Source organism: Scophthalmus maximus, chromosome 10 (genome assembly GCF_022379125.1).
Source record: "Scophthalmus maximus strain ysfricsl-2021 chromosome 10, ASM2237912v1, whole genome shotgun sequence".
NCBI lineage: Eukaryota > Metazoa > Chordata > Actinopteri > Pleuronectiformes > Scophthalmidae > Scophthalmus > Scophthalmus maximus.
In genome coordinates this window covers 10474600-10500695 of record NC_061524.1, presented here as the reverse complement: position 1 = coordinate 10500695, position 26096 = coordinate 10474600, and the positions used below count along the sequence as shown (strand labels likewise).

The window sequence follows — 26096 nt, the reverse complement described above, 5'->3', positions numbered from 1 at the left end:
TTTGTATTATGAATGAGTGGCCTTTTCGATTTTGGCCTGGGTCCTCGGCAATGATCAGTGATGTTTAGCGCCTGCTGAGATCATCGGTGTGAGGGGAGGCTGAGCTCATGAATTTTTAAACTCGGACTCTTGTGAATTCCTTTGTGAGGTTCCTTCAACACCAAATATACTGCTGTATGTATTGGGGATGGAAAGAGTGCCTCTCTTCCTTTATGGGTTTTTTTAGTAACATTTTTATTCACATGGTCTGCCAATGACAGCTGCCTCCCGCAGACTCACAGGAAGTGATAATATCTCCCAGTGCTCGAGTTCCACTCGGCGCAGAAGGAGGCTCTGCCGCTTGATGTCTTGTCCCGCTCTATAAAGAAAAGATTATTTTCATCTGTCACGCTCGAAAAAAGCTCGCTAGTTTTGCCACCGGTTGGCATGGCGACAGGATGGCACATTGACTCTCTCCTCGGCATATAAAAGTATCAGCATTGATGGAAATATTAAATTAACAGCCGATGCACTCCCATCTTCATCTGCCTTGTATATTGACTGTTTTTATTCCTCACAATATGATATTTCTAAAACTGTCTCTCGCTGTCGTTTGGAGCTGTAGCCTACTTTGTCCTCTCACATCTGTACATGCTCTGTGCCATCCAAAGTCAGGCTTAATGCTCCCATGTATTATTCAGTGGCTATCTCCTTGCATGCTTCTTAACGGAGCCATCATGAATGGAAGATGACAACGGAGACTCTGTCAGGTAGGATAGGATCTCACACAGCAATTAGAGGGGTGGTAAGTGAGCTGTCTGGTCCACGTACACCAGATCTGCTCACCCGATATGTGATAACTACTCCGGCGGCCTCCCTCTTCCCCCAGATTGAATCAGATTTGAGCCACTTTAAATGAGGATGACTCTTTCTGTGACACACACGTGCAACCCCCATAAATAGTCCCACGGTCTCCATCTCATTACCTCATGTCTTCCCCAAAGTTTGGATGGGAATATGTGTGTAAATCTGTGCGTGTGTGTATGATTTTCATATTACTCATGTTGTGGGAACCTTGAATCTGTTTACACATTATGAGGACTGGTCTTCCTTATGGGGCCAAAGAGAAAATCCCCATGAGGTAAATCACTTCACTTTTAGAAATTCAATGTGAGGGTAAGACAGGTAGTTATGAGCAATTAAGTCTCCAGAAAATGAATCTAAGTCAACATAATGTCCTCTGAAGACATGGAGACACAACTGTGTGTGTGTGTGTGTGTGTGTGCATGTGTGTGTGTGCGCGCGTTTGTCACTGCCACGTTCTCTCAGACATTTTCCTTTACTTCCCACTGTGCCTGTCTCATCTTGGAGCTGATGCTGTTTAATAACCACCATCAAGACAATGATATAAATTATATTTCAAACATCGCTGTGATTCAGAGCAGCCAATTAGGTGTCTCCCTCTCCGTGTCAGCCCAAATCAATGTGAGCAATCTAGATTGCATTTCGCTAGAGTAGTTTCCAACCATTTCTGCCTGTTGTCTCCTTAAAATGATGGAATGTTTCACATGTAACACTTCATCATAGATTTTTTTTTAATGGTATGTACTTAAAAAATAGTTTTTTTGGTAATAGTAATAATAGTCTTTTTGGTAAATCCCTATATTTGTGTTCACGCTGAGAATTTGAGACGCTGAATATCACTGGTCTGTAAAATAGAATCTACCGTCAGCATCAGGTTTGCTTAGTTTAGCATAAAGACTGGAATGGAACAAGATATAACCTGGAAGTTAGCAAGCTAATGAGTCGTAAGCAGGTTTTGTTACGTTTGTAAAGAGCCGGACCAGCTGTTTCCCAAAATTTCCAGAGACTATACTATGCTAAGCTAACTGGTTAATGGCTATAACCCCGAATTTACATTTCCGGTAATGTCAAACTATTCCTCTAATGTACAAGTTCAAAATTCCCTCCTGTACAGATCATTTAATTGAAAAAAAAATGGACAGAGTGGAGAAAAGAGCAGAGATTTTCTTCGCCCTCCTATCCTGTTTCATGACCTCTCGACCTCCAATTTGAGAGGCACTGCACCAGAGTGTGGAAAAGCACTACTGGATCTGACTGGTCGTTGACTTGTACAGATGTTGTGATGGGCAGATTTATCACGCCAGCTTTGCGTGTGTGTGTGTGTGTGTGTGTTTGTGTGGGTGTGTTTCAGTGGGGAGGAGGAGGACGGCTGTATTGAATGTTAGGGCTTGCGTGCACATGTATATGCGGCGCAATTTGATGTAAGTGCATCCTATTGTGTTCAAAGATCCGCTGCTGCGGGGGGCATATTCTCATGTTTCATACATGAGCTTGTTAACGAAGCTCAGATTGCCCTCCTCTCCATCCTGTGTCTGCCCCCTTGGGCTGCCGCTCACTGCTGGCAGAAGGGCGCTGGAAGCAACATAAGCTATCCATCCAACTTTATGCCCCGCAGAAAATCTGGCACGATGTAAGGACCTATGCCACGATAAAATCTCCTTTATCCCCGGGACGGTCTCCAATTTTATCCCCCCTCAGAGCAGTGGGAATGATCTTTCTTCAGTTTTGTCTTTGTCTAAAGAAAGCGAGCCAGCTGGGCTTTTGTGCTGAACTGTGCTCTTGCAGTTCCTCACCACAACGCCGTTGCCAACTGTGATGACTACCTTCCCCTAATAGAGCCCATGTACCAGATAGCTAATGTCAACTCGGTTTTAATGGTATTAGAGCTGTGATTTGTTGCTAGGATACACCATCATGGCTAATAAAAGTATTAAATGAAGTGCAAGTAACAAGCTGCTGTTCTCCCTGTGCCTTTCTCTCCGCACAGAGAGCCGACTGAAAGAGAACACCACCAAGTATATTGAGCTGTTGGAGGACAGGCTGCACAGGTAAGAGTGTTTTTTAGCCATCTACCTCCTTTCAGTACAGACATGAAGACTCAATATTCCACGGGAGTGAGACAACAAGAGGACATAAACAGAGCAACAGCCTCCGAGGAATTTCCTCTCACCTCCGTTGTCCTCTAATGAGCGCTGTCGCCCCACTGCATCACCTCACCCACCACAACATACACTCACACCTTTTCCTCCTGTCGCTGTCTCCCAGAGCCCCGTTCTCTCGTCTCGCTCTGTGCAAGTTGTCCATCACTTCCCCTCTTTTCACATCTCTTCCATACCTTTATATTTCCTCCAGCTCATATTCCATCTCCTCATCTGTAAAGCATTGTGAACAAAACGGTGCAATTTTCTGCCCTCTTCATGGTTTCTATCTGCATCTCAGAGCTCCTAAATCAGCGAGGACGTGTCTGTTGTGCTGCGGGTGGTCGCCCGGCCCCGCCTGACAGTTACACAACAGGACTGTGGTGTGCTGAGTTGCTGAGGAACCCAGTCAACTGTTGACACCATACGCCTGTCTATGCTTCCTTATGGAGATCGGAGCTACTCAGCTCGTCTCTCCAGCATAGAGTCAGACAGGACCGAGCAGCTGTGATGAGATCAGCTCTAATTGTACGGCATTTTTTGGACCAGTTGTGTTTGACAGATGGTTTTGTTTTTGTGCACACCATTTGAGCTGTGTTTTTCACCCAGTCTCTCCTTTTTGAGGAAGGTCAAGAATCCTGGGCGCCAGGAAAAGCATGTATCATCAGAGACTCTGTGTCTGCTCGACCCTTGTCTCTGTCTGTGGAGTGTGTGAGGGCGCAGAGTTCTGCGTTGCCTCCTCTGAGAGGCAGGGTCACCTCTTTGGTTGCGAGCCAAGAGTCAGTCACATACTGCATGGCCGTTTGTTGTTGAGGGGGGCACAGGCTGAGGGTCTGCGTGGTCAAGGAGCAACATGGCTGCGATCGCAGTGCCCAGCAGGGATGCACGCCTCAGGACCTTCTCTGTCAATAGGCCGATGGCTGCTTTGTTTTCTTTGTTTGTTTGATTTTTCAAAGAGTATTGAATGGGTAGAAACAGACCACAACACACAGAGTAAATAGAGCCTTTAAAGGGGCGCTAACTCAACAACACAGGAACTTCAAAATGAAAGTTCACATAAACAGCAAAAATCATCACAGAATACCAACGCAAAGAGAAGACCAAAGTGGATAAGAAAAAAAGCTAGAGTAATTCACTTCAAAGATCACAGAACTCATTTCTATCTAAGTTGTTTTCGAGAGATTCCATAAAGTTGGAGATCTGTCGAATTTTAAAAAGAAAAACTTTTAGTTCCACCACCATAAGTTATGTAACGAATTTGACGTTTCCCAACCCAAACTGAGATAACTCCGATTACATCATCAGGTCATTTTTTGGCTCTAGGGATGTTGATCTGCGATTGAATCATCTCCTCCACCATTTAATGGTGTGGCACACAATTGTGTGCATTTATATGTTTTTAAGAGGATATATCCTACTGATATTAAGGATCACCTGACTCTAGGAGACTCTATTCTTGCTCAGACTTTGGGGAGATCCATACAGAGCCACAGAAGACAGTATATAAGATTCCTCGTGATGACTACAATCAGTGAAATGCCCCCCCCCCCCCCCTTAACAAAACTCTGTATTCTAATATCTCCATTCATTGCCTTCTGATGTACTGTTTGCTTTCAATAGGAAGTTAATATCGACCCCAGACTACCAATACCCAAGAAACATAAATAATTGTTAATTGAATGCTTGTCATTGAAAACAGTATGGCTTCTACTGGGTTTATAAGTCCATTTTACTGGAGCTCTATTAGTTTCACCAGTAGATGCATTATTGCTTTGACCGCCCATGGATCACATGTACTGTATGTAACCACGTTACAACTGAAAGAAAAAACACATTAAAGGTCAACCTTCTTAGGTATCGGGTACTCCAAATTCATTTACCTGCTTATCACTTTCTATATTAATTGATTGGCTCTCCAGCATTGGACCAGCTTCCATAACCAGAGACTGTCTACAGCAAATCCCAAATACACCATTGGCTTTAGGCGACGACCAGGCGCTAACCACCTGCTCCAGTTTGGCACAGTGACACACATTTGGCTCGGCTTAATGGACAGTTGTCCCCACATGCACACAAACTCATGTACCCATCATCCATTGCAAATTTTAGCAGTCGGCTCTATGTACACTATCGCTGATGGAGTGCTGTGGTGATGGGAGGTGAGGAGAGAGAGGCAGATTAGTCCTGGTGTGATGTCTGGTCTCCTTGGAGACGGGTAGGGTTGAAAAAACCAATTATCTCTTCCTTGCTAAAGACTAGAACAGGATGTTAGAGCTGCGAAGACGCTGTAAGTGTGTCACCAGAACAAAAAAACATTTTATTCAGATTAGCAGCACAGCACAGTTGTTTAATTCATTACGTTGATGTTTCATTAGGAAAAGTCTCCCGTGTTTTCCTATATTTATGCATTCTGCTGTTGAAATTTGGATGGCATTTTTAATTTTTAATGGCTACAGTGCAGCCAGCGTTTAAGTCTTCAACATACTCAGACAAGATATGTTCTCTTAGTTAAAATCAAAGACATGATGGGAGCAACTAAGCAGGGGGACTAACTGAAAAAAAATAAATCTGACTTTTAATGTCCAAAATCCTGAAGGTGTCTAAGAGAAATGTACAAGGGCTTTAAGCAGACTGACATTGTTTGCTCAACTGGCTGCTGCAAAAACCTCTACAGTCATCAAGGCACCAACCTTACAAATGGTGCACTTCATTCACCATCCATTACAGCTCACGCAGGAGTCAACACCTTGCATCTCACCATGTTATTAGCACCTCTCGTCTGCTGGTGTTATATTGCGGTGGAAGATTTTCATCTCCCCTTTCCTCCCTAATGTGTGAATTGTCGCTGTGTTTGGGGCTTTTGTGTTCACTCAACACAAGAGGGACTGACATCAGGCTACAGAGGAAAGGCGCACTAGTTTTATTCTATTTCTTTAGAGTTTATAATCGAATACTTCTAGCTCTGTCTAAAGGTTTTGGTGAGGATGAAGATCCAAAGAAAAGTCAAATCGAGGGCAACTGGACTTTGATACTTGAAGCCTGTAGGATGAGAGTTGATACGTCGCCGTGTCGTCACAGACATCAGCTTGAGCACATGGGTAGAATGTTCCGAATATTGTCCAGACAGTTTCCAACTTCCACCCAACCGTCTGGTAGCAGCAGGACCCGACCGCCGCTCCTCCATTCAACGCTTATGTTCCTAATCCTCCCTCTGTAACTGTCTGTGTGCGTATACAATGCTTGAGAAAGAGCAGTCCTGTCAGTCAGCAGTCCCACAGGGGGGGCTGAGAGACTGTAGAAGGAGTGTGCCTGCCTGTCTCTTCTTCTTATTACTGGGCCGTCAGTGGAGCAGCTCGCCCACACCCTGCCACTGTCAGATGGCCGGCCGAGCGGCTGCCACCAATTAACCCTCGGGCGATGGGTTCATACCGACGGGCACCAGGACACCACCATCACAGGGAAGCTTCGGCACTGACATGTTGTCTGAATTTTCAGTACACTTAATGCCAGTGTCCGTTGCCCGTAATGAATTGTGGTTCGTCACTGAAGAGGGGCTTTTAGTGACAGATGAAGCAGGCATTTGGCATTTTTAGAGGAATTTGTGATTGTTCCCCACAGAGAATGATTTATAAGCGTGTGTGTGTCTAATTTCACACACGTGTCCAAATGTGTGTGTCTGTCTCCACTTCAGAAGAGGCAAACAACAAAGGCACGGCTCACGGGGTGGGTCCCCGCAGTGGAATTCAGAAGCAGTGGCTTTGAGTAGTAAATTAGGGAGGGCAGGGGGGGGCTGGGCTGAGTAATTTTTCTATTGTCTGTGCTCCAAATGAAGGTTAGAGAAGGGCTGAGAGGCGTGCGTTGGCCGGGTACAGAGGTTGGCAGTCTTTTCAGGCTGGAGATGGGCTGGAGAACAAGTGGCTTTCAGTTTCCGGGCGGCCTCATCGCCGAGAGAGACGAAAGAGCAGTGGGAGAGATTAAATAATATTGTCTGCGTGCATCTCGCCTCTGAGTTTGCCTACATGTGGTGGAGGGAGAGAGAGTATATTGGTGCTTAGAGAATGAAAATGTTGTTTTTATCGTTCTGAATCACTCAATTTGAGAATTAGTGTTTGTGACAGAGAATCTCCTCCTGGGTTAGAAACGCACAGAGATGGAGGACGTTTCTTCCTTCAAGATGTTTGATGCATCTCATACATATAAAAAAACCACATCTTCGTCCCCGGCGTCTTGTCAGCATCAGTATGTGTTCTGCAAAAGATTTGTGGATACAAGGTTGTTAATGAAGAGCAAAGTAGAAAATAGATTTTTCCCACTTAAATATTTATGATGTTAAGTGTGCAACTTTTGCATTTTGTGTGTCTTATATTAAAGGTAGAGTCGTATTAAATTTCTAACACGTTCAGAGGTTTTGTGTCCTGAAATGTTTCCGAGGAGTTATTCAGGAATGATAGAAAGGAAAAGGGGAAAAAGGGGAATAAACTGTGGAGGTGCATTTCATATCAAGAGAATGGAAAAACAATTTATTAATGCCAAAAAGACCTGCTTATATAGTTCAACACTGTCATCACCATGGTGTAGACCACACTGTGTAGTGTACCACGCTGTTGTGTAGGTCACAACGGCTTTCAGATGTATCTGCTTTTAATTGTTGTTCTGTTTTTACTCTCTGAGCTGGCATCTGAGATATCACAAAAGGTCTTGGCGAGGGAGAGCGAAGCGGAATGAGTGATGAACAGAAAACAATGTTCTCGTCCTCCCCCTGAACTCCTGCTCAGTGACCCTCAGCAGAGATGAACACATCCAGCCACTCTTCCGTCTATCTCCGCTGCAGCTCTCCCACGAAGAAGGGCAGCCAACAAAGAGGACGTTCACTCTCATTACGTTTTGTCAATTGAATTACAATCTCGGAATGATTCATTTCTCCCCCGTCACTCTTTTGTCAAGGCTTTATTCTCGTGATGTCATTAAAGATGTCGTCCGCTGTGCCTGTGCAGGTACTGTGCTCAGTTATGGAGCAGACAGTCACAGTCATGACATCATATATAAATGATTTCTGATTTATGTAACAAAAGTGTTCACTGATATTTAAAAATCAATAGGTTTTTGTCGCCCTACAAGTTAGCTGAGAAGAGGCACATCAGTCTCATGTCTGTTTTGAGCCCCAGCCAGGTCGTGATTAGCTTAGCTTAGCATTAAGACTTAATGGGAATTAAGGAGAGACAGCTTGGCCTAACGTTGTCAACAATACACCTGCCCCCAAAGTTCACCGATAAACATGTCATGTGTCATTTGTCTAATCCGTGCACAATCAGAAATGTACTCGACAACAAGTTTCACGTTTCTGCCTGTGCACCGATGGAGCGACTGAGTTTGAAATGAGTGAGCTGAGGTGAAGTTTGAAGTTCGGGGTGATGTTCCCTTCTGCTTCCAGTTTTTATATGAAGCTAAACTCTTCCTGTCTTACATAATTTATCAAAGTTTCTATGTGGCACTATATTAATTATTCTTATTTTCCCGTAAATAGTTTTGTGTTTGAAGTATAATTTTACCAACTCTTATGTTTTTCTGTATCATGTTTTTAATTTACCTGTTGCACCAGTTTGTACCATATAGCATGACATTGTGTTGTATTGTTGTGTTCGGTATGAAGTTGAGTCACTCACAAAGTTGAGGTTTTTTTTTGTAGTTTTATTATGTCATTAAACATAGTACAAGCTGTATGTCTAATCAAATATTTTGATTTCACATTGTATCATATCTTTTACTGGACTGTGTTTTTATCCTGTATATTTCCTAATGCTGGTCTCTTTCTCCTGTAGTTGCATCTGTCCCGGCCTGGAGCGGATCTGGGAAGCCGACCTGGAAGCGTGTCACCTGTTCTTGCGAGGCCTCCAGTTGCGGACTCCCAGCTGCGGGGGGGCAGACGGCGAAGACCCCCCCGCTGCAGCTGTTTATCGTCCAGCCCAGCCGTGCACCAAAGAAGAAGAAGATTGCGCCATGCTGACTGCTTTAGGAGGGCGCTGGTGTCCTGAGGCCAACTTACAGAATTCAGAGTTCACTAAGGTAACGTAACAATGTGAACAACCCACAAAGTACTGTATTATTCATACCCATGCATGCGATGCAGAGTGCACAACAGATTGTTGTGTGCAGACAGAGAAGATACACATCTTGAACATAAAAGATTGAGGGCGTTCCATAGTTGGAGTCATCCTTTCCACCCAAAGGTCAAACCAGAACCGGCAGTTTTCACATTCACAGGCTTTTTCTTTTTTTCACCGTGGTGTGAAAAGTCCTCAGATAAAGTCTGCCAGCTCTGTCAGTCTCACCATTTATCTGGAGAGGACATTTTTCGGAGCGTACATTCAGCTGTCGGAATTGAAAAGTCTGTCTACCAGAGTGAGATGAGCAGCAGTCGATCAGCACGTTTGCTTGAAGGCATTTCTAAACGAGGAAAATGTGGGCGTGAGGGAGAGGTAACCATTTGGAAACATTTTGGCTTCCTTCAAGAGTTTCGTTTTACAGTGTGCAGATACAAGACTGTTTCTGCATGATTAAATGCATTTAGAGTGTGTGTGTGTTTGCGTGTGTGCGTGTGTGTGTGCGTGCGTGCGTGCGTGCGTGCGTGTGTGTGTGAGAGAGAACTCCCTGTGTTGCCCTCAGTGAGTTGAGGTCCACTGCCTCAGGGCCGACTCCCGACTCATTCTCTCCTCTCCTCTCACTCTCCTCCGCCCACGTAGTCTGACACACATGTCTGAGATAGGAACAAAGCCCACAGCGCCAGCGTTATTAAAATAAAATGGCACATTTGCGAGATAGGTTTTCGTTGGTTTGTCTCACGGATTTCAGTATGGATTTACATGATTGTTGGCCATTTGCAGATGTTTGTCGGTGGTCTTTACCGGTGCTGCTCCACTTGCACGTATTCTAATTATTGTCATGATTAATTCTCCCACTCTGTTGCAATATCTTCTAACTTCTCACGGTCTTCCTCTGTGCACCCATAAATATACACTTTGCATTGATGTATTCTGTCCCTGCCTCAGTGCATTCTAAAAAACTGCATGGATCTTTTCCCTGCTTTCCCTTTGTTTCTCTCTGCTTTTCTTTCCACTCCCAAAGCCCGCCCCCCCCTAACATTTCTCCAAGAACTAAAAGGTGAGACAGACATCTATTATTTTCTCCTTATTTTTTCTCTTAGTCTTTTGCTCTCTATTTTGTTTGTCCTCTAAGCTGGAAAACATCAGGGGAAAAATGTTTTCTGAATTCTCTCACTGGCAACATAAAAATAGTGGAAATCCTTGAATATTTCAAAGCATCAGAGCAAACCTGCTCAATTGAGAAATGTCTCTGGAAATGAGTCGCACACAAAGAATCTCTGACGTCCGTGGACAGAGACCCACAAACACATCTGTGCTGTAACTGCTCCTTGCTGCACTTAAAATTTAATGAACAAAACATTAATCTCCCAACTAACCCGCTGATATGGTTTTTTTTCATAAGAACGAGCACCTTGTAATCTCTTATGAGAAAGAGTAAAGATGGATAACTTTTGGGGAGGATTTTTGTTCTGCAGATCATTTTCTGTAGAAAAACATCTCACAAAAATTAAACTGTTTCCTAGTTTGGTAGATTTTATTCATCTCAAGGCAACGGAAAATAGAAGCAGAGTATTTGATCAGTTGGATGCCAGAAAAGCCTTTTGCAATCTGCACGTGGCGAATGATATGTATGTGTGAGATGTATGTAAAGACAATCCAGCTAGCGTGACTGTTTCAAACACTGCGGCGTCTCATATCAGATCCAGTCAGAAGAGTTGTAAAAGGTCAACTGCACCTGTGCTCACTCGAGACGCTGTGTCATGTTTTCACAATTTTTAATTAGAAAATAATAATTAAACCTTTGCTGACTGTTATTTGTTGTTACTCTGCCTTCTTATGTACTTACCCTAAAGCCACAGACAATATGTTACCCTCCAATAGGTATAGCAATTAACTCCTTCCATAGTGAAGAATGTACAATTACATACTTTGAATACTAACAAAAGAACCTGCGGTGCTGATGAGCCAGTTAATCTGTTTTCTCCCTGTCAGTTTTGGTGATGAATAATTACAACATTTGCTCATTATGATGATGCAGCACACATGCAGTACACAGACAACATAATTCCAGTTTCAATTATTCATGAGCGGGTTTATGGCGGTGTGGCCTCAACATATGTTTCCCTTTTGTTGCAGAAACTGGAGGAGTTTTTGTTCTGCATGGAGGATAATCACGCAGAGGTTGGTAACGCTAACACTCTCAGTGTGTGAGTGAATGTTATCAGGGTGAATGGCGTCCTGCGCTCCGACACCGGGCTTGCCGGGACACAGGCGAATCTATCAGTTGACCTTAACTTAAACACGACCTCTGTCCCCTTTTTTTAACAGTTGGATCAATACTGATCTACATGAGGAGCCTGGGTTGTTGTCGCAGACCGTCTCGAGTTTGCACAATGGCTTTTGAGACCTTTATTTATACGGGGGAGAGTTTTGCTGAGCTTGTGTTCTCCTGCTGCTTTAAATTCATACGTTTATACCTATTCACACCTTGACGGCTTCAAGGACACCTTTATTTGATAAGGGAAGTTTTCAAACCAGAATAACCTGATGCGAGTCTGACAGTCGGTGTGCGTGATTAATCAGAGTTCCTACAGTTGGAATTCCTCTGCATTTTGAATGTAATGCTCTAATAAACAATTTGGTGCCTAAAGCATGAGTCACAGCCAACAAAAGAGAGACAATCCACTTGATATCAACCATTTATAAACATTTGACAGGTTCATAGTCGTTGCTTTCCACGAATTAAATTCTCAATTCTCAAAACTTCCTGTAAATGAATGGCCAGTGAACCGATCGTTTGATAAACCCTTTTCACAAACCATGATTCTGGCTTCGCGGCTATACGTGTTTTTGAGTGATAAAACTGCACCAGTATGATTGTAAAGTGAAGTGAATATGTGCCATGCAAGAATGGAAAGATTAGCCAAGGTTTGCTCACGTGGAAGGGCTCGGACAGTAACTCGTAAAACTTTGAATCACATTGAATGTTGGAAGAAGTAACTGACGCAAAACGATTCAATCGCCCTAATCAGTGATGCATTGCTGAGTGAAATGATGCGGCGGCTGTTCAATGGTTTTGTTATCTCTATCTGGATGGTGCTGTGAAAGCTTTGTGGAGGAGTTGGATTCTCTGCCTTGCAGAGCGCCTGACCTCCTTATCCTTTCCTTAATGACTTTAAGTAAATGATTTCCACTTAGCCGCTGCCAAGCGGCTGCCCTGCCCCTGTACCACAATGGAGATTGATTGGTGTGTGCGTGCACAAGTGTGCTCTATTTTCTTTTAATCTCTCCTAATTGTTCTTTTATCCTCTCAAGGTCTTTACATTCCCTTCTTCATACCGACCTGTTGTGCCAAACAACAATTGAGACATTAAGAAACCGAAATGCGCAAGGATTTCGCTAAGATGTGTTAATCAGGGAGCATTGATGGTAATGTCAGTGAATTAACATCAGCCATGTTAGAATTGTTGAAAGAGATGACTGTGTCACGACACCTCATTGCACACTGCTTTTGTACAGTAGCTACAACATACATACAACAGTAGACTAAAAAGTATAGTCTACAGTTCAATCAGTCTTTTTTATATAGCACCTTTCAAACAAATCAAATGCAATTCAAAGTGTTTTACATGTGATTGATAAATCATAGGATGTAAAAAGTGGATTTAGAGACTATGCACCAAAACAATCAATGATTTAAAAAGACAACAATGAAAGAAGAGTAGTCAAGATAATAAAAAAATCATTCATCAGAATCTTTAAAAACAAAAATAAATAATATTACAAAGTACTGCACAAATTAAAGTACACTAATATAGCAAAAGGTCAATAAAGCTAAATATAGTAAAATAAATATGTCGTAACAGTTAATATGTTGTATGAAAATGGGACAGACTTGCTACTGTACTTATGAATCACCTTGAATCCACTAACTTAGAACAACAGACACTAGTGAATCAAAAGCTAGTCATTGTTTTCTTGAGTTCAAAATGAATTCGGCTTTAAAGTTTTTACAAGTTTTTCAAAATAAATTATGACCAAATGCTGATACAATGTTGTCTCTTTGTGTTTCCTGCCCGGTGGCTTACAGCAGCCATGGAACATACGCAATTACCCGCTGCCTCTCACTCATTATTGCTTGAATAACCATGCATGAGTCAAAATATTGAATTTCCAAACAAATTGCTCAACTCCGTGCTTTCTGCAGTCTGCTTTGTTCACTTTTCATCGAATAACATGTGGCGTCAGCGCGCCGATACATGTGTACCTGGGAATCGTGCTGCGCAAATGGACATTTTGTTGAAATCTCTTCTTGTTTGTTAAAGGCAGAGCTGGCAGAGAAAGTCATTTTTATTGTTTTGATCATGGCTCACCAGGAGCAAAATTATACAAGGCTTGTGTACAATGATGCTAACAAACTGTCAGCGGCTGTCGTCAACAGAGTCATTCTGCACAATGAGCTTTTGTTTTCTATCCTGCTTTACGAAAGCTGCCCGGAGGCTGTAATGTATAGAATCAATCAGGCAAACAAACACAAAGCTCTTATCTGCTAAAGACGCTCCTAACCTTGACAAACAACTCGCTCAGTCAATCTATAAATTGACCATCTCTCTTCTTGGAATGGGCAGAGAGGGGAGCCAGCATCACATAAGACGATACCTGAGGACAGACTTGTGTTAGTGATTACATGTTCATTTACAGTAAGAGCCTCATACCACCCCCACCCCGCCCCCCCAAAAAAATTAAAAATAAATAGTTTTCTTCGAATCTTGCATGCTGTGTGCTGCTCTGCTTTTGAGTCCAAGTTAATTCCTTAATTGCATCAGGGACGACTTGCACACACCGCCGTGCCTCGGGCCTGTTGTTTTGTTGTACATTTCTTTTGGGGTGTTACATCATCCGGAGAAGGAGAGATATTCCAGGACGCAGACCACAGACGCGACTTCCCGGTGATTGTTCTGACACCACTGGGCTGCGGGGAGTTGATATTTCCTACCTGCAGCCATGAGTCAGATTAGACTTTCTGTGTGTTGCTTGACGAGAGCACAGGGCCTGTGTGTGCGCGCGTGCGTGCGTGCGCGGGTGTGTTTGTCTATTTGCCCGCAGTGCGCATGTGTACCCTGGTGTGTGTGTGTGTGTGTGTTTGTGTCCTCTGTGCTTGATAAGTGTGAAGAAACTGGGACACAATGTCTGGAAAGGGGCCCGTTCTAATTATGGCCAGCTCTGCTCTCTGCTCCTCCACTCACCTCCAGCGCACACTCAGCCTCGCGGCGTCCTCAGGTGATCCGCAGGTACGCCGCCACATGTCGTGCACGCGGCCCCCCTATGGTGCCCGTTGTGTACATTATGACCTTGGGGCTCCACCCGACTTTGGCAGCCTCATCTGTTGCCTGTCCAGCTACTCTCCACTTAGTGTGAATGATTCAGTGTGAACGAGATGAGATAAGTCCAGGAAAACATGGTTACGATAGTACATTTGTAGTCATTATTAAAGACTAAGGCTAAAGGGAGAACAAAACAACTCAAGTCAAGAAAATATCATAATATGTTTTCAGTCTACAGCACCGACTTCAGATGAGAATTTGTGTTTTTTATATTGTACGAATAAACACAGCAAGTGACACAACACGGTGACTGCTGCAGTGCAGTTGTGGAACTGTTCAACATTATATATAAGCAGTGTGTTATGTTTTGTTTTTATATCTTCTTATGAGACAGTACGAGACATAGGTTGTAACACAATATTTTACAGCATGGAACTTTGTTATCTGTGTAGTCGTGGCGTATAATGATGCACAAGTTAATGTGGGCTCTATTTAACTATCTTAAGTGCGTGGAGCAAGATTTGCCGTGGGGGAGACAATGAACCTGGTAGTAGTTGCATTGTGAGAAGGTAATCCTACATTTTGGAAACTGTCAGAATTTTGTCAATTTGGTTATCTTCGGTCTGTGACGGTGTCCATCTTTGAACACTTGTCACTGTTTCACAGCCTTGGCCATGTTTCTTTTATTTAGTCCAGGACCCAAATCGAAGGGTTGTACACCTGCTTTCCGATATTCCCCTTGTTTAGTTCATCCCCCAAATACCATATCACCACATTTATTTGAACCCCTACAGTTTAATGTGTTGCTACATCCCTCCTTTCTGTACTCATCATTTCGTCCCTTGTTTCCCTTTCCTGCCAGGACGGGTGCAGTGAGGCTGCAGACCTGACAGAGCGCTGCGAGATGATCAGTGACAGACTAATGACCTTGGAAGATGAATTGCAGACGGCAATACTAAACAGGGATCAGGCCATCACCCATATCCTTTCACTGCTCTCTGAATTTCCATGCATCATGTAAACTGTACACTGTCTGTGTGTGTGTCTCTATTCATCCATCTTAAGGACCTAGTTTCCTCTAGGCCATCACATCCATGCTACCTTTAGGCTGACTAATGTTGGCTTTCGGTGGCTTTACCTTTTGAGGAAAACAAAACAAAACACCTGTCTTATCTGACATTATGGGTTCATCTGGGGAGGGATCTGAAACCAAAAGGGGATCAGAGGATTTGTCCCGACAGGCTGGACGTGCCCAACTGGAAAATGAAATGGTTAAAGTCCAAGCAAGGTTATTAGAGGGCCGTTGATGTGGGCTGGCAGTCACCATGGGCTGAGATTAAAGTTGGCCGACAGAGGCAGTGCCGCGGTAGACGAAGGAATGTCAGTGTAATGACTCCGCTCCCATCATATCTTAATGTCCATCCGCCTTCTGACCCTCCCTTCCTCTCCTCCCCTCGCCCCCTCCTCCCTCTTCCGTCCGCTCACTTCCACTTGCTGGTACTGGCTCGGAGGAAATTGCAATATCCATGATAATGAATCAAATGAAACTGTTGAGGCTGATTACAGGTCACAATACATCATTTTCCGTGCTAATTAGAAAGCTGATTGGAAATAGATTAGTGTGTTTTTCTCGCTCCACTTTCCCGCTCATCGCTGTCGGCTTATTAAGACAGATAGAAAAGGTGATATTTCAGCACAGGGGTGGAGAAAATTTTCCACCTGACCTGCTGGTTCATTTATTAACTTATTTTCTGTCACACCTCGTTCCTCTTCCTTGAACACGGACAGAAATACTTTCCCAATTCCGACCAAAGAGGTTTATTTGGCTTTGGGATCTCTGAAAGCCCCGTCTTACTTGATACTTCCTTCACTCTCAGTTGAAATGTGGTCGGACTGTTTTCACATCTGATTAGAGATTCACGTCCGCCGCTGTGCTGTCAGGGGTCAGTGCAGGCTTCTCCACTGCTGCGTGATATCAACGCAGCCTGGCAGATGGAGATGGACACGGATTGGTCCGCCTCCCTCCACCTCTCTGTTTTCATGTCCTCACATGTCATTCATTTTGACTTTTGGAAGTCAAGGCAATCTTTGCCGTGCAAAAGTGCCGCGGACACTCGAGTACGGTGAAGGGACAAAACAATTTTGCTATTGTATTTTGGAAATTGAAAAACTGAACTTGGGATGATGCTGTTGTTGCCATAGTGACAAGGAGATCAAACATCCAATCTCTGAGGGTCTTAATTGAATCCCTGCTCTGAAAATAAGGAGGTGGATGGACAAGCACAGAGAAGAGGGTTGAAAAAAGATGGATGGGGGAAAGTGGTCAATCTCGGCAGTGAGTTTTAAAGATTTTCCAACTCAATTCTGGTCAACGTCGTCCCATTTGGATCATCTTGCCTTAAAAGTCTTGTAGGACCCACTGCAGTATTCATGAAAAGCTCTTTAACGGCTGGTTAATTATGAATGAGGACAATCTGTGTCCATTCAGACAGTAAAACGAGCCATCGGGCCCCATCTGCCATCAAAGCCGTCCCTTTGATTTGCCACTTAAGTTGGACACTCACACGATTAATTTGAGTTTCTAAGCAGGTTAAACAATCCCCCTCCCACCGATGACAGCCTCTATCCGGTTTCATTGATGGCTTATGAATTATTTAGCTGGGCAGTCTGTTTGCTTGGGGTCCCCGCTTTGCCACCAAGCCTCACAGATGAGATGAGCTCATGAATAGTGAATTGGATATGGTTAAATTGGGTATGACTTGATGATCTGTCCCAGTAATCCATTGGATGGCCAAATTGGAGATTGATGACTTCATCAGGTTATGGCTGCCCTCTGCCATTTCCATTCACCACTGAGGGCCACAAGTGTCACATTCTCCCTGGTATTTGTCTGCCGGCATGCTTTTTGTTTACGCTCACGAGGCTTATAAATATGTGACTCTCAGCTCATGTCCAAAGAATCAGATTCTTCCCTAACTCACCCTGCACAGTCCTTAGAGAACGAGGTTCAGGAAGTAAAAGCCACTCTGCAGACCATGCTCAGGCAGCTCAAAGAGGAGGAAGAGGAAGGGACTGAGTTAATAGAGGATGGCCTCATGAAAAATGGGATTGAGGAGGAGGAAGAAGAAGAGGAGGAAGAGGATGAAGAGGAGGAGGACCAGTACTTCAGTGACAGCTGGGACATTTGAAATGGATGCCTGTGGTGTTTAATGACCACTCGCACACAGACCGGCTCTTTGAGACCCTGACCCCGGCTTTGCAGTCGAAGTGACCCCATATCCATTTACTATGAGTCCTCACGCAAACAACCAGCCTCTGTGGTACTGCCGAAAGTTTCCAGTACAAAGTCTGTGTAACATTTTATCCACAAATGGAAAAACATATGAAGGATTTTCATTTCAATGCTTTTTATATCAATTTTAATGCACATTTTAGAAGTTCCTCAAATCTTGCCAGCGTTAATTTAAAACAGGTAAAGAGAGCACGGGTTTTCGTGTCATGTCGTCCTAGTGCTGAACAATTAGTTTATTTTTCTCCTTCTTCAGCTTTTCAATCAATTTTTGGTCATTATTTGAGTTTTTGCTGAAACACAGCAACTTGTGGACACAAGTAGACACAAGTAGAAGTTAATGAATTATGTAAAAAAAAAAAAAGTAGTTCACAAAGAGAAAATCCATACAGTCAGTGAACTGACTGACCCATATCTACCACTACAGTGTTTGCTAATATTAGATTACATTAGCCACCAGAAAGTAATGCTCAATCCCAGACCACATAATTCTGCATTACCAAAAGTCCAGAGTGTACTGCATTGAGCAACATTGAATTTAATTTATTAAGATTGTGTTATTTCTTCTTCCGAAAGTTACAACATTTGAATTTCAGTGGCATGAATAAAAGAATAATAGTACTTTTTTATTTTTTAAACAGCAAGGCAGATAATCAAACTGAAGCTGAAAAATGACTATTCACTTGGTGAAACTACTTGTTAGAATTTTTGCCAAGTGGACAATTTAAGCATCTTTTACTGCACAAACTATACACATATAGTCATTTTGTATTTTTGCTCACTTATGTCATTTTGTCCATTGAATAACTAATTTGTGGTGCTACAGAATGTGAGCTAACTTGAACACTTTGTGTGTGTGTGTGTGTGTGTGTGTGTGTGTGTGTGTGTGTGTGTGTGTGTGTGTGTGTGTGTGGAAAATGCAATATTTAGATTTATTTCCCTCCCTAGCAGTGTATGCTTGGAGAGATGCTCTGTACTATAGATATTTATCTATCACATTTGTGTCTTCTGCATTTAGAAAAAAAACTGAAGGATCAAATATCAGTGGGCACATAAAATGAGTATTTGCAACTGTTGTTTGTTTGTTTGTCTCTAATATAATTTTATCTGACAAGGATTATGTTTTTTATTTTTTATTTTTTTGTGTCAACTCAAAATATACTTGTTCATTCCACCGGGCGTCACTTGACGTTGACCCATCAATCACTTAAAAGAAGTACTGTGCAGCTTGAACTCACTGTATCATACATTTATTCTTTACATCACCTCACTAATTACAGCATGTACCATTCGGCCTAATGTTGTGTCCCGCTGTTTTCTTCTCGTATCGAGTTACAACCCCTCTGGTGATTTCCCCTCATATAAAATGTGCGGGCATGCTGCCAGGCAAGTGAGGGCAGTGGTGACATGTAGGAGATATCAATACGGTAATAAAGGTTCTCTAGTGAGGTCTTTAGGGGAAACATGGGCCCCTCTATTGTTATCTCACCTCGGCAGCGGCGGTGTGGCTAATTGGGAGGCAGCTTTACGGAGGACATGGCGGGGGAAGCGGGATGGTGTTGCTTTGTCTCCATCTGATTCTGCCCTGTGTTTTTTGGAGCAGGGGGGCTATTGAGGCATCCGCAGGGGCGTGTCGGCCGTGTCGTGCTCCGGGGTGTAAACACAGCTGAGTGCTCAGGGTTTTTTTCCACGGCAGCACAATGGGCCTCTCTCACATGACTGCCAGGTTGCAAACCACTTGCCAGGACGGCAGTCTCCACATCGATCAGCCTCAGGCAGCGTACAGACAGCGCCTACACCTTTCTGCCAAACGCCCCTACCTCATAATTGAATCTGCGCTCGCACCACACCGTGCCCCGCGTGGCAGCTCTGCTCATGAAATGGCCATGGAGACAATGGTTTTTCAGCAGGCAGATTTACTGTAGCGGGGTGAGATGTTTCCTCGTGTAAAAAGGGGCAACATGCAGCTGAGGGTCCTTTGTCTCATCACTTTGGATGCTTCGACATTGCACAGTAGCACAGATTATATCACTCTAATCTTTTCTCTGTCCTCACATTTTCCATGTGTGCCCCTCAGAGTTTCTGTTGCTGCTCCAGTCAAGTCTTATTTTCCTGCTCGGCAAAAATACTAACAGGCTTCTCGTTTTCACACAACCTTTAATCTCATAAAGGAATATTGTGTGAAACTCCCATGGCCTTGGATTTAACGCTAGGTTACTACAGTAGGTATTGGCGGGACAGGCTGTTTCTATAGAGAAAAACGTTCATTGATATTTATGCTAAGTGGAGTGGATTCATATTAAATGATTAATTGATTTAGTGTATTCACTCTGCTTTCAATGTAATGAAGAATAGAAGGATGTCTCACAGGCGAAAAACGACTCGCAAATTCAAGTGATGCTGTTCCATTCCATAGCGGATTTACGAAAAAATCATTCTTGCCTGGATATGAATGAATGAATGATTTCAGGAGTGTGTCTGCACCAGGGGATTTGGTTTCGGGGAACGGAATTTGTTTATTTGAGTCCCTGCTCAGTTGTTATGTTGTCTGACAGGTACATGTACAAACTCTCTGAGCCGTGGGAGAATCATATATTGTGTTGCAGCTTTTCCTCTCGCATCACTTCAGCCAGAGTCACAAACGGCACTAATGAATGCAAATTGAGATTTTCTTTTGTAGTCTTTGCCTTTTCACATCCGCAGAGATTTCTGCATCCTCCTCTGCAACTGACACCTTTGTCATGTGTGAGCGACTGTCGTTTCTGGTCAATGAGTCAGTGAAGTTAACTCTCCTGGGGGGGGGCGGTGCGTGTGTGTTAAAAGCAAAATAGGACACGGAATGAACCGCTGTCTGCCTCTGGCCTTTTTTTCTTTCTTTTTTTTTTAACTCTTTCCATTGGTTGTCATTCAAATTCTGTCTGCACTTTACCAACTGTTGAACTAATTCAGCGTAACAATTAAATCCAGAATAAATTTTCAATGGAATGAAATAAGCACTTTGAATCATTTAATTAAAAGTTTCAGCAACTTTATTTTCAAACCAGTAAGTACAAGTGTGCCACAAGTGAAAAACAGCAAATTGAGCAGAGAACACAGGAAATAGCCTGTCTGACTCTTTTTCCTGTTGTCTGCTGACGTTGAAAATCACACATAATTATGAACACGGTACCGGTGGGAGCTGCAAGCTCCTCAGATGCAGACCTATTTCCATCCCTTATGGCTGTGTGAGAAAATCACAGGATTGGAAGAAAAATGCTCTCAGAGATGCAAAGGATATTTTCGTCATCATTTTAATACATCTAATTTACAAAGTGGTCCTTTTAGAAATTACAGTTGATAAACCGTAATGCCCCTTTTGGAGAAACACAGGAGATTAAGAGAACAGGAGTGAAAGGTGTGTGTGCAACGTGCAAATGTAGAGAGACACTTACTGCTTTTCCAGCAACCGAGTCAGAAATTACTCATTTGCATATTTAATTATACAGTCTGAACTTGGAATAATGCACAGCCTGGATATGAGCTATCTGAGCAGCAAAAGCCCGAGGAAAAAATAACAGAAAATCCCATTTCCTATTAAAACATCTCTGATGATTCGAGCATGTGGCGTCTGATATGCCTTTATGACAAAAGAGTCTGTTAGTACTGCAGACGACGGGGACTGGGCTGCTATACAGAGGCCGTCGAAGAACAGGAATGTTTATTAGCAGAACTGTGACAATAATGAGCTCCGACTTTAATATAATTTTTATAGAAGAACATACATCATAACAGGGATTTAACCAATCACCAATGTTTCAGATCTCATTTTCCTTTCAGTGCTTTCCCAGGATGACAACTCTCACATGCAATAAGTGATGTACGTATTGTACAGTTTCAGTTTGAAATATATCACTGAAGTACTTAGGCAGTCAGCATATGAATTACAAGAACTTTGAAAATATTCAAAAGTAACAATAAGGAGCTCTACAGATGTATCATGGAAGAGACTGACATTATTACAGTGTCTCCTCTCAAATTCCTTGATGTGGTATTTCATAAATGTTGTTGTCTTCAACGTGAGCAACCCCCTTAATACAGAAATATAAACCTGCTTGAATGTAAAATACAGAAAACATAAATTATATTTAAATACATAATTGAAGCCGGAAGAAGACAAGAAAGCAAATCCCCCTAGAAAACACCATTTTTACAAGAACAAGTGCCCGTGTCAGACTGCTCGAAAACTTGCTTCCTCTCAGGCAACTAGCTTAAAAGCCTGTTTGCTTCTCTGCCAAAAAAACATCCGAGCAAGAAGATCAAAGTCAAGGGGGAACTCTACACTGTGCGACATGCCATCAAGTCTCTTTAAAAAGATTTCCGTGTTCTTGTGTGAAACATCACTGTCAAAATCTTCGAAAACGACTACGTCAGTGTTTTTGAAGAAAAGCTCATTTGAGCCAAAGTGCTGTTTGTGCTGCTCCCTCATGTGAGGTATCAAGAGGAGTCGCTTTTTAAAAAAAATAAGCAGTGGAAGCAACAGAGAGCAGATTATCACTTTAATATCCAGGCTGTAAAAATGTAATTCCTCCGGGAAGAGCACCTTTATTTAGATTTACGGAGGGGCACTTCCTCCAAGAAGCCCAGCCACTGGTTCACCTTGCAACGTCCCTCGGGGACATGGCTGTCACTCGGAAAGCTGAAATATCAGGGCAGCTCTGCCATCCTTCCCACTTAGTCCAAAAAACAGACAGGTACCACACCAGGGGAAGGCAGGATCGATAGATGTGATGGATGGAGCTGGCTGCCTTTAGCAGTGGGGCTGGGGGACAGAGGGGAGGTGAGAAAAGTAATGAGAGCTCCTGGGAGTGATGGGGAGGTTTCTGCCGTGGGAGGCCGGGCGCACGGCGCTCTTGCCTTTCACTTGCGCTGCCAGTTTGGCCTAATGAGACATAGAGGAGCTTCTGTCCTGGAGAGGCAGCTGGTGATGTGAGATCTCCGCCGTCGTCCGTCTGTCTGTCTAGACCAGCCCGCGCCCACAGGGGATGTGACTTAACAGCAGCGTGTGACGTTCAGTGTTTTGGGTGTGGTTCTGAATCCAGGGCTACCAGTCACTTTATCTTCCAAGCTACATACTGTAGCTGCTCTAGGCGTAAAACTTTTTTAGCATAAGCCCCCCTTTAGCTTTTTTAGCCCCTTGAACCGGTTCTGTTCAGGGTTATTTGAACTTTGGTGCCGCCTAGCGAACCGACCTGCATTTCCACCAATTTGAGCAGAACCACTGTAATCGTGGACACGACCTCAAAGGAAGACACAACGGAAGGATGCACGAAGGAAGTGAACAGTAGCAGCAAGAAGATCAATCACCCGCAAGCATTTGTGCTGCTATTGCAAATATTTGTCACCCTCAACAAAACCGAACCAACTTTTCAGGTTGCAAAACCAGTTTATATTTGATATGAAACACTCATAACGGTGCAAGGTTTGGTGTCTGCCGGTTGGTGGAAAAGGGTTAAAGGTACAAATGTGTACCAATCAAACAAATACCAAGCAATCTGAACGCGTGTTAAACAATTTCACAGATCCACATCACATCACTTACAGGAAACTCAATTCTAACAGAAGGGAACCTCATTTCTGCAAAATCTATCCTGTCCTTGGCCATTGTTTAGAATCTATAGTTGATGAACGTACGTGTTCTAATCGAGAGCAGACAAGATATTCTGGGAAAAAAAGGTCTTTTTGAAAATCTGGTGATACAGATTTATGACCATTTTCTCTCCATAAAACAGACCTAATGCTTAAAGCTGCACTAATCAATATTTTCCTATTAACGCTTGATCACATGAATATATGTCACGTGAAAGGTTTTGCACATAAACCTACAGATTCTGCAGCTCTCCTAGAATTTATGGGGCTTTATTGCACCTTTTAGTGTTTCGGTTTTATGGCCCGCAACTTTACTGTTTTGGTTCACTCCCACCGCTCTCATTAGCCTGGTTGCTCGCTGCAGCAGCTGCTGGAAATAAGCTCCCAAATAGTCGCCGAACGGCAAACAAAGAGAGCGACAAGCTGAGGAACATGGCAGAGTGTTTATAAGTTAAAAAGCCAGACGTTTCCCGCAAGAGTCGGTGGAGGCCAAAACAGAGCTAAAAGTAGAGTGAATATTGAACTTAACATCAGTGCTGTATGTGTAAAAAAGGGTTTGTTTTCTAATACATTTGCCATATTAACGATAGAGGGTGATACTATGCCAGAGTTGCTTATTGGTCTGCCACCAAATGACCGGATAAATAAATAAATTAATAAAAAATCCATCAATGCAGGTTTAAAGACTATGATTTTAAATCACCATATGATGGTCCAAGATGTGACTTATTAGGGTCTTTGTGGACTTTTGCTATGCTGTTGGTATTTAAGTCACTCATTGAATGCTGTTAATTTTTCCCATTAGTCATTCAAAAAGATAATAGAATTTTATTCTGAATTTTGTATGAATGCTTTGCACTCGTGTCACTCTATTGTCATCCTCAAAGCTCCAAACCTTCTTTTGGTAATAGATTTTGAATAGTGTCATTTTATGACAAGTTAACATGATGCACTATTAGAGAGTATGGAAAACACTAAGATGCATGTATTTACAGCTAAACATGCATATTGGACGACAAAATAAAATGCTTTTGCAAATTTAACAGACTTTAGTGTACTTGTGTGCAAAGAGGGGAACTCCCATGCGAGCTGGACGGCAATGTCTGCCTGATATGTTGTATAAACGGATCTATGTTGACCACTTTATCATAACTATAGGAGAAGTGTTGTTTATTATTTTCCACCTGCCCTTAGCAACACTGAAACATGTCAGTTGTTCCTGCCAGATGTTTCTTTTCATCGCTCCTGGTGACCTATATGTGACCTGGAATTAATGTTATCAATGTAAGGTCTTTTTTACATAATTGATTATCGTGTTGACCCTTGGTTGACATCTGACTCGGTTTATGTAGCCCGTGTTGATTGCAGCTGAAAGAGGTCACCGAGTGGGCCTTTTTAATCTGATGCTGGAGCATTATCAATTTCTAGGTAGTAACAATATATCCCCCTAGTGTGAATGGAAGCTCTCAGTTTAACTGCTACCAACCGGTTTGAGTTTTCCCTTTGTGTGATAAACACCCACCACACAGAACCATGGGTCTCTAATGCAGGGTGGCCACTCGGTGTGTTCACACACAACATCAAATATATATTCAACAACAGACCCAACACACTATTTATAACAACATAGCCTTAAGATGTGCAATATTTTATATAGTCCCCCTTAAACTTTCGCATCCTTTTTCTGCACAAGCAAACACAACAAACACAGCAGCCCAAGGACATCAGTGCCATTTGAAATTGGGGGGAAGGGTGAAAAAGGGGGGAAGAAATTGTGAATGACATGAGCGCACACAGATAGCGATGAGAGTATTCCTGTAGGGGAGGATGTATATCTATAAAAGATGCAGGCTGTAACACACATCTGAGATTAGATGCCTGTTGGAATATGCAGCGCTTCTCCACAACACAACACAAATAAGTTCTGAAATGTTGTGCTGTTTCACGGGAACGCCCGTCCTGTAATGTATAATTAATCATATTGTACAGCTACAAATGTTTGGAATTACAGCAACCTTCATCTGCGTGACAATCATCCGGAATACATTATCCATGGGAAATGAAAGTGGTATCCCTTTACACTCACAGCTACAGGAGACAGGATACATTTAAAAGGAAACATCAATATTCATCTGGGAGCGTGAGAGTGGATTAAGGTCATGTATTATGTCATGACACCAAGAAAAACTCAAAGCACTCAACTTTAAAAAAAACTGTGTGTGTGTTCCCTGAGGGATTTTTGTGGACAGTGGATTCCCTCAACTGACGTTAGATCTGTTTGATTATTGGAGAGTTAGTTGTGCTCACTGACATGAGGGCTCTGAACACTACGCTACTACACAGGCTGTCTTAATATCCTGCTCTGGTTTTACCTCAGGCACAAACTTTGGTTTTGGACAATGCAAATCTCAAGCACGGAGGCATTTCCCTCCCTGCAATTCAAAAATGACTTGTACATTTTCATTTGTGTGTCTCATAAAATCAAAATAGTGCAAAAGTCCCGTCTGAGGCTTCAGACCATTATTACAGAACATCATTTTGCAGAGTTTAATTCAATCATCATAACAGGGCTTTTTGTCCTGCAGTGGTTCCCCTTCACATATTAGTTTGCTCCAGTGACTCTCACAACTGTATAAATGGCCTCAGGGGCAGTGAAATTCCACAAACACTGACTTCTCAAACACTGAATCTGATAAAACTGGGGCAGGTGGAGGCTTGTTCACAGGCAACAGTCAATCACAGTCGGTTCCACTGTATATCAATTGATTAGAGTGGC

At 42.9% G+C, this 26096-nt stretch overlaps 1 protein-coding gene across 1 annotated transcript in view; it reads left to right on the top strand.

Annotated features, from left to right (window-relative positions):
• The window catches only part of disc1 (DISC1 scaffold protein), a 38730-nt gene extending 19736 nt beyond the window's left edge, over nt 1-18994 (top strand). The window contains exons 10-14 of the mRNA XM_035606268.2: nt 2831-2891; nt 8801-9044; nt 11219-11263; nt 15269-15386; nt 17395-18994. Coding sequence (XP_035462161.1) covers nt 2831-2891; nt 8801-9044; nt 11219-11263; nt 15269-15386; nt 17395-17594 — 668 coding nt within the window. The 3' untranslated portion in view covers nt 17595-18994. The remainder of the gene's footprint in view (nt 1-2830; nt 2892-8800; nt 9045-11218; nt 11264-15268; nt 15387-17394) is intronic.
• The last annotated feature ends 7102 nt before the right edge of the window (nt 18995-26096 follow it).